Here is a 10,045-nt window from a genome sequence, read left to right as displayed (position 1 = left end):
ATAATTAGAAACACTTAAAATAATGAAAGGCTGTGTCACTCCCGGAATCCGATGAAAGCACGTCTTTTGGACGTGCATTCTCCGCGGAAACTCGTGATCTTGATTGTTTTTTTCAGGAAATACAATCACCTAATTGAAACCATCAACTAATTTTTTCACCTCTCCCCTTAATGTTAGAATAGATACAATTCATTTATGTTTATAGGATTATTTTTTATCGCTTGTATATGCATGATCCAGATGTGTGCATAACGAAAATCATTTAATATATATATATATATATATATATATATATATCAAATCAGTAAATACAAATTTGTATCATATATAAATTAATTTTGACTTAAACATAATTAATTTAATACATTATTAGCCTTAATTTTACTGCTAAAATAATGTCATTTGAAGTATAGTACTAGTAGGTAAGCTCTACATACAAATGCCTCTATACCTAGGTCTCCAACCCCCAAAAAGAATACAGAAAAACAAAGAAAAAACAATTACTACCGGTCAAAAGAAAACGTGGAAGCAGTAGAAAAATTTGGTAAGTGCTAAACTTGGTTTGTATATAACGTATAACCAACTCTGTATTGGAGTGTCTTTTTCCCTTGTTTTAACTCTGCATCACACTCACCGTGACTCTCTCTCTCTCTCTGTACTTAGCAGACAGTTGAGCGAGCGCACTGCACAGATTGTATTTCTGTCAGTGCAGAAGAAATAAATAAGAAAAAAATAGGAATATACAGTGCAATTTCGCATCATAAATGCCTCTCCGAAGAATATCGTGACTTTTTTCCTGTTTCACGGTTTTTCCATTAACTGTTGTATAATCCATCAGCACTGTTCAGTGATGGAGTTCAGTAAGATGACGCTGGAAATCTTCTCGAAGTTAGAGCAGAAATGGCTGTATCATTATGAAGGAAAGAAGACTCGTATTCTCAGTATTGACGGCGGTGGAACCGCCGGCATTGTTTCCGGTGCGGCATTGATCCATCTGGAAAACCAGATCTGTGCCAAAACTGGTGATCCTCACGTTCGAATTCCTGATTTCTTCGACATTATCGCCGGTACTGGAGTAGGTGCTATTTTCGCCGCAATGCTTGTTGTTGATGGAGGCGACGGTCGTCCGTTATTCACGGCGAAGGATGCAGTCAAGTTCGTAACGGATAATCAGTCGCGGCTGTTTAAGGTGAAGAACGTCGGCGTTTTCCGCCGTAAGAGGAGGTTTTCAGGGAAGAGTATGGATAAGGTGTTGAAGGAAGTGTTTAGAAGAGAAGATGGCAAAGTGTTGACGTTGAGGGACACGTGTAAGCCTTTACTTGTTCCTTGCTTTGACCTCAACAGCTCTGCGCCCTTCGTTTTCTCTCGAGCTGATGCTATCGAGTCCCTCAGTTTCGATTTCCAACTATCGAAAGTATGCCGTGCCACGTCAGCTAATCCGTCGATGTTCAAGCCGTTTAATCTTAAGTCCGTTGACGGGAAAACCTCGTGCCTCGCCGTTGACGGCGGTCTTGTCATGAACAACCCTGCCGCTGCAGCCGTCACTCATGTTTTGCACAACAAACGTGATTTTCCTTCCGTCACCGGCGTCGATGGCTTGCTGGTTCTCTCTCTAGGCAACGGTCCATTAAGCTCACCGGCAAACTTGAAACTGCGAAACGACGGCTACTGCTATCCATCTTCTGTCGTAGGAATCGTCGTCGACGGCGTATCTGAAACAGTCGACCAAATGCTCGGCAACGCCTTCTGCTGGAATCCTAATGACTACGTTAGAGTTCAGGTATCTCTAAAAGTCTTACTCCGTCCAATTTCTTTTGTATATTTTGTTTATGTCTAGCTAAATTGTAATTTAAAGACTATTATAATACTGTCAAATTGAAACTTATCGAAACAGAAAAAGTATTACAAACTGTAACTTTTTTCTCCGAGTATAATCAAAAGTGATGGTCAAAATTCGCTTTAATTGCAATATATTTTAAAGTATTTTTGGAGAAAATATTATACTGTCGTAGATTTTCTCACTTTTTACTGAAGAAATAATAGATTGAAAAGCTTGACGTGTGTCAGCGTTGATAACGGGACTTTCGTTGATTACAGGCTACCGGCTACGCAAGTGGAGGAGTGGGAACGGAAATTGAGGAAGCGTTGGAAGAAAGAGGGGTGGAGTCATTGCCATTTGGCGGTAAGCGGTTACTGACGGAGACTAATGGACAGAGAATCGGCGGTTTAGTGCAACGCCTTGTTGCTACCGGAAGAAGTAGTGTGCCGCCAAGTCCATGCAAGGAAACTGCCGTCAGTCCTCTTAGAAACGGACGTTAAGTCATTTTCCTTTTTCTTGTATTTACTTTTTGTCCATTTTGTAATACTGTCACTTTATGACTTTTAACTGTCTCAATGCTGGAGTTAAATTCTAGGCTGTTCCACACCCACTCTACCTCTCTCCAAAAACAGTTTTTTTTTCTTTCAAATTTTAGTTTTTTTTTTGTCTCCATTCACCCTGCTATCCCCCGTACACTAAAAAAAAATTTATATTTTCATCGTACACTAAAAAAAAATTTATATTTTCATTGTAATTTTAAATTTCTGTTTTTCGTTTTTCTGCACCTGCACCCCCGTCAAACCCCAACCCACCTACCCCCCTTCCCCCGGAATTTTTTTTTTTTACTTCTTTTTTTGTAATTTTTAATTTTCTGTATTTTTTTTATTTTTCTGCATCACCCATCCTCCACTGTCCCCACCCTCACCCCACTGTCCCCCCTCAAAAAAAATATTTTTTTAATATATTTTCAGGTTTAGTTTTTTCATCTTTCGGTTTGCAGGTTCGAAATTTTACAAGTTCCAAAGTTATGAATTTGGAGGTTTATGTGTTTGAAGTTTATGGGTTTAGAAATTATAAAGTTTATGGGTTCGAAAGTTCGCGGTTTTTGAAAGTTTAGCGGTTCGAAAGTTTATGAAATTTGTGAGTTCGGAAGGTTGTTGGTTCGAAAGTTTATGGCTTCATGTTTATTATATCTAAATTATTTATAAATACACTTGAGAAGTATTTTCCTTAATTTGCGTATCAAACACCGAAAAATGAATAAGATTACTACTTATTTTTCAAAAAAATATTTTCTTGAAAAATATTTTCCATGAAAAACATTTTCCATTATACCAAACACACCCTAAATCTATAGTGTTCTGGATTCAAATGACTCCGTTTCAAAGTTACAATTTCTTTCGGCTGATTGATTGCCTGAAATCTAGCTAATAGAGTAAGGACAAAGCTGAAATTGTTAATGCCGGTAAAGGTAAGGGAAGTAGGTGCTTATACCATTTAGAAGTCGTTTGGTAGGGTGTTAGAGAAAATAATGCATGCATTAACTTTGTGTATTAGTAATGCTTTGTTTGGTACACTTTTTCAAACTATGTATGTATAGCTAATGCATGGAAAACCATGGCATTGCTATACAAAGGCTATTAATGCATGTATTAGCATGGTTAAAGGCAAAATTATCCTTAAAGTCCTTTAAGTTAAAGAATATGGAGGGCATTTTTGTAAACAATTAAATTTCTTAAAAATTATGCAATGCATTTTAATTTTTAATACCACACACCAAATAATGCATAAGAAATAATCTCTGTATAACTAATGCTTGCATTACTAACCCATGCATTACTAATCGTTGCATTACAAATGCACTTTATTTAGCATTATTCTTATACGTCCTACCAAACGACCCCTTAAAGCATCCAAATCTTGTATGCGCACTTTAAGTTATTGAATTTTGATATATGTCAAATCAATTGACTCGATATCTATATTATATTAAAAGGAGAGTAGTGAAACATGGGGTTAAGTCAAGTGACTTAATGAGAAAAGGCCACTTGACACTTTTAAAACAAAATTTAAATAGATTTTATGACAAAATCTAATAGAGATTAACAGGATTATGACAAAATCTAATATAAATTATTCAAGAAATGTTTCTATAATAAAAGTTCTATTTAAGGAATATTCTCCCTTTAATTGTGGTCCAAGTGATAAACAAAAAGAGTGAATTTGGATTGATTTTCCTTCATGATATATTTCCAACTCAAGGTTTAGTTTATGTGATATTATCCCTTTAATTTAAGTGCTTAACAAAATATTTCGTTGCTTATATGATATATGCAACGTCATTATTTATCTATATTTATATTATAAAACTTTATTTTTATAAGGGATGGTAATTTACAATGTAGTTAAGCCGGGTAACATATTAAGAGTAAGACACATAGCAAAATTAAGACAAAGCTAATAAAAATTGCAATATTTTTTTTTAATTAATAAATTATATTTATATATCTATATCCATAGCAATATTCATATCTATATCAATAATTTTTAATGCATAAAGTAAGAGGATGGTTTGTAATGCGGTGAAACCAAGTAGCAAGCTAATAAGAAGTCATTTGACAATTTTAGGATAAAATTAATAATTAATACTTAGAAAAAAATATTATTAATGAAAGTAATTAATATCAACTCTATCCTAAATTAAACGTAAATCTTCTATATCCCTCTCTTCTTTTCTTGGTTTGTTTTGTTTTTCATTTTCAGTTTTTATGTCTTATGATAGGCTATTACATACCAGACTTAAGAAAGTTAAAATAAATAATTGTAATAATGAACTTTACATTAGTAGATTGCTAAGAAATGTCAAATTGTAGATAAGGCGACATAACTGAAGTCTAATAGATAAAACAAAAAAATTGAAGAATAAAAATAAAATAGAAATAATATGAGGATACTTATACTAATAATTAGCTTTGAAATTAAAATAAAATAAATATGCAATACTTAAAAAATTATTGACTAATTGAAAAAATTTAATAATTTAGAGCAATAATTTAAAAATAAATTAATATTTATGCAAGAACAAAAAATTACATATCTATTTATATTATATTTGGATAATTATATTAAATGAAATGAAAAGTTACTGAAAAAACACATGAAAATGTGATAATGAAATGGTTTAAATAAATAAATTAAATAGCTAGATAGTATAATATTATTGATACATTTAAATGATAAAAGAGTCCCAAGTAAGAGGATAAAGCGTAAAATACATTAAATTTCAAGAATAAAAATTATAACTCAATGATTATTAAAAGGAAAATAATCAACACATTAAGTCAGTTGATAAACTAATAAAAATCATGTGACAGTATGACAATATTAAATAATGAACAATACAATAACTATAAGCAAAGAACAAAAAGAAAAAAAATATGTGGAAGAATAAGACATTTGAACTTGAGATGTAAAATAAAGTTTTAGTAAGAATTTTGTTAAAATAATATGATTTAATATGCTCAAACAAGATAGATCGCAATGTGGCATATTTAATAGTCTTTAATATTGATCGCGGGACGAAATGCAGGTAATAAAATCAAGAGTTTATGTTACAGATTTAAAAAAAAAATAGCTTATCCACTACGAGATTTGAAAAATGATTTCATGTCCTCTTCTTTCTTAATATCTAATGATTATCTATAATTTTTATATGAAAGTTTAAATACTAAGGTTATTTGCACATAAACCTAAATTATACAAATCATAATTTGAGGTGCTAATACTAGTTTCTTATTAAGAGGTGTCACAACTCACGCGGGAGCTAGTGAAATGCTTCATTAATTACTTAATTATTTTAAAATTCCTCTTCCAAATGACTTTGACTTTAAACCGTCAACACACTTCGGGAAAAGGAAAACTGTTGGTTTGGAGTTGGAGGGAACTCATTAATTTAAGTATCAGGCCAGTGCACAGCTAGCAGAGGCTATATATAAGATCTCGAATTAATTAAAATTGATCATACAAATTTTCGTTATTCACTCTATTAGGAGTGTTGCCAAGATGCAATACAAATAAAATATTACAGTTAATAGGACTTCTCATTCGATCCACTATCAACGCCTAAGATCTCCCAGAAATTTATTCTCTAGTATCGTTTGTCAAAATTTGAGAAGGATGGACTGAGCAGCCCAGGTATAAATCTCAGTAAAATGAATGAGAAACTGAAAGAAGATGCTGAGATTTAAATTTCGGTAAACACAAAAAGCATTAAGTATTTTTTTTATCAGATTAAGTTTTGTTTAGAGTAGTTACTTAGACATACGCTGGGAAAATATAACTGATAACTAGTTATATAGTCAAGACACATACAATCTGACTAGAAAACCATGTTATAAAAAAATTGAAAGAGAAGCAAATGGCGAGTAATGCATGTAGTACAAGGAATATGGCTGGTGAAAAGCATATTTCGCGTTTTCATTAGCAATGTTGTTAAAGATTCTGGATTTATATGGTTGATATGAACATTTATGCCCATTCATATAATGTGTCTTTTTTTGTAACACAAATTTGCAGTAGTGGTAGCTGGTAGATGGTTTGCAGTAACAAAGTGTTGCTACAGCTTGAGACAATATTATTGCTGTGAAACAGCAAAAAGCAGAAGCAATTAATTCTTTCATGCCAAACAGTCCGTCGTACTTCTTCTTTAATAAAAGGATCTGGAAAAAATTGAATGATAATATTCCTAGCTTTTACTTTTCAATGGAGGATGAGAAAATAAATTAAATCGTCCATTATTATTTCACAGAGTTTGTTTATTGACAGGAGAGCCTTTAAGTTAGTTGCATATTGCATACTACTATGCATAGGCATAGTCGTGACAATTGGAACTAAACTCAGTCACTCACCGACTGATAATATTTTCTACTCTTTCGAAGTGATAACGGTGAATAACATTGGGGATGTAGCTTTTAGTAACGAGTGCATCCGTATAATGTATACAACGTTTTCAACCCGAATTATTTATAAAGTAAAGAGAGTATAAACTTATAAATACAGTGACACTCGACATGTGACCTAAAATCTTACATTCATGATTCACCTCCGGCTGAGTCAAAGGGCACCCAAGGCAAATAAAGAGTTAAGTATTAAGTTAAATTTATCTTATACTATCAGGTTACCCAAAAGATATTTTTAGATAAATCTTCTTATAAGGTAAGATTTGTAATCTTTAAATTAGACATTACAACAGGTAAAAATCACCTGATATGATGATGTAAAAAATTCCTTACACTAAATATGTGTATATAACTTCAACTCATCCTATATGCGGGTAACAATCTAAAAAAGGTTTTCAGTTGAGTTGCACTATGTGATACCAAAAAGTACCATCCTCATTACGTTAGAAATGTAAGTTTTTGTGCCATTTTCTATGAAATTCACCACAAGACATGACGAGGATTTGCATGAAAAGGGAAATGGAATCAAATCTTGAAACAGATCTGGTATAACAATTTGTAACATACGGAGTTCCTCTAGGAAACAAACTCCACAGCACCATCACAATGTTGACACAAATATTGCAAACCTAAACAAATCTTAAACCTCGAGGCGAGACTTTACAAGATTAAATATCTACATCTATTTTTTTTTTATTTACTTTGTGGAAGCGAACAAAGAATATGAACTTCTTGGCTGTTATGGAACTGACAGTAGACAATATACAAGAATTGCTCTACTAGTCTTGTTTAGTTCTTGTTTAGTACGAGGAATAAGGGATAATTAATTCCGAAATTAATTTTGAGATGAGTTTATCTCACGTTTGGTTGGAATAAAATTACGGTATAACTAATCCTGGGATTGGGTATCTGAGGATTGTAGTATTATTTTTATCCCTATGAGAGGGTGGAATAACAATCCCGAGAGATAACTAAACCTGAGATAATTAATCTTGAAATAACTTGTTTCCCAATCAAACTACCCAAGTGTACTAATTTAGTATCTTCCACTTGACGTGAGGGTTCAATTCTGGCGCTAGTTCCATCAACCAAGCTACTGATTTCGAACTTGATTTATTAGTCACCTAAAGCTGGCACAACTTAGCTATAATTTCGTATTAACTTGGAGGTTACACAGAGTAGGGGTCCCTAAATCAAATTATTGAGAACTTAAACATTGCCTTTCCTAGTTTGATAAAAGCAAAAGGCAATCAAACCTATTTAATCCCTCCTCAGGAACAATTTTTGCAAAACTCAAATTCATACGTACATGTTCCTAAAATGCAATTCTCAATATGATAAGTATCAATTGATCACAAAAATTAGAAGAAGACAAAATTAGCAATTAAAGCCAACCGCTATAATCTTGGGAGGTGTAGTACATGGTGTATTCATCATGTAGATGCCGTTCTCATCAATCAAAAATCAACCAATTAAGTGTCAGCCATCAGTAGACAAACGCCAGGTTAGAAACATATAAACCAAACGTTATGTGATATATGTTGAAGACAACATTGCTTAGCCAATTTGAGTGACTCCATCATTAAAAAGTTTAATAGCCCCTTCTGTCTTTAGCCAAAAAAAGCACTACCATTGAATCAATCATCTATACATAAATTTTTAATTTCTTTCTACGTTACACTCTTTACTGCGTTGATGTTAGGTTAAAAATTTATATTTTTGCATGTAATTTACCTTGTATTATGCCTCGATCTTGTTAATTTTGGTGTGAATATTTATGACTCGAGCTTAATAATAATGTTTATATGTGTGAGTCAATTGGAAGTGATTTGACAAGCTTGTATACTACTTGAAGTAAAAAAGGAAGAATTTTGAGGGAGTATGACTTTAGTGCCCAGGTTGGCGCCAAACACCAACCAAAACGCCAATGACAAATAGCAAAAAAGTGAAAAAATTTCGGTGTTAATTCATGTTTTTCAATTGGTTTGGATAGGAGCGGAGCTACATAGTTTCAAGCGGATTCAATTGAATATCTTTAGTGAGAAAATTTACTGAGTAAATAAAGTAAACAAAATTTGCTGAGTTCAGTCCCTTCTCTTTCTTTCAACTTTCTTCATAATAATTGTATTTTAATATTCATACCTTGGGAATTATGAAGAAACCCACCCATGACCCACCCATTCACCATGGTAAAATATGCCTGCACATAGTAGGTGGACGCAGTGACCCCTATGTATCAGAGGTTAGGTTCCTCATATAAATGAATAATTATGTATGTATATAACCAAGCTATAAAGTTTCTACAACTTTTTTTTCGAGATAACAAAAAACATTGATTTTAGAGGATGAATCTGGCCTGTCCAGTACTCATGCTTCATTAGAAAACCTATTGGCCCCGTAACAATAATAATATTGTAGAAGCTAGATTCTAACCTAAAGATAAAGCAGGAAACTTCTATAGTTTGGCTTCTTTAACTATTAAAAACTGTTCTTGAACTTTATTAAGTATTGATAACAGAGCTAGAGTAGGAATATTAGGATCGCTTTCCTAAAGGCAGACAACAGGGAGGCCTTTTTCGTGGTAATTTCATTTTAACACCCATTTTTAGGAGGATAATACCTATTTTAACAGTAGGATATAAGATGTATATGTCACGACCCAATTCCCGAACCTGGTCGTGATGGCGCCTCTCATGAAGACAAGGCCAGCCATTCAACCCAATTCATCCTTTTAAGACAATTAATTAACACAATTATAGTATAAACATGGTTTAATAATATCCAATAGCGGAAAGTATAGATAAAATACGGAAATCCAACCCAACTCAGCCCTAACCGGGGTGTCACAAGTCATGAGCTACTACAGAGTTTACTAAAATTCTACAAAGTATGGAATTAGGAACAAAGTCTGAAGATATCATAAATAACAGAAAATAAGGGAGAAAACGGGTCTGCGAACGCCATGCAGCTACCTCAATAACTCCGATGAAAACTGAACAGTAGAAACTCGCTCTATGCCTCAGGAATACTTGTACCTGCACACATGGTGCAGGGAGTAATGTGAGTACTCCGAGCCAGTGAGTAATAAATATAAATAATGACTGAAGGTAAGAAAACACGTTAAGACACACAACATTCTATACAGAAGCAGTGAAATCATTTAAAATAACAATTCAGTGAAACATCATGTGAAATTTCTTTTAAACCAGTAAAACAAGTAATTTGGCAGTAAAATGACGAGTAGAAATCTGCCCCTCGGGCTCAATAT

At 33.1% G+C, this 10,045-nt stretch overlaps 1 protein-coding gene across 1 annotated transcript; it reads left to right on the top strand.

Annotated features, from left to right (window-relative positions):
* The first annotated feature begins 597 nt into the window (after positions 1–597).
* On the top strand, positions 598–2,429 carry LOC104223608 (probable inactive patatin-like protein 9). Its single transcript, XM_009775063.2, has 2 exons — positions 598–1,780; positions 2,098–2,429. Exons 1-2 carry the CDS (start codon positions 851–853, stop codon positions 2,317–2,319), a joined length of 1,152 nt encoding a protein of 383 aa, XP_009773365.1. The 5' UTR covers positions 598–850; the 3' UTR covers positions 2,320–2,429.
* The last annotated feature ends 7,616 nt before the right edge of the window (positions 2,430–10,045 follow it).

The sequence above is a fragment of the Nicotiana sylvestris genome, chromosome 9 (genome assembly GCF_000393655.2).
Source record: "Nicotiana sylvestris chromosome 9, ASM39365v2, whole genome shotgun sequence".
NCBI lineage: Eukaryota > Viridiplantae > Streptophyta > Magnoliopsida > Solanales > Solanaceae > Nicotiana > Nicotiana sylvestris.
This window is presented reverse-complemented; position numbering and strand designations above follow the sequence as displayed.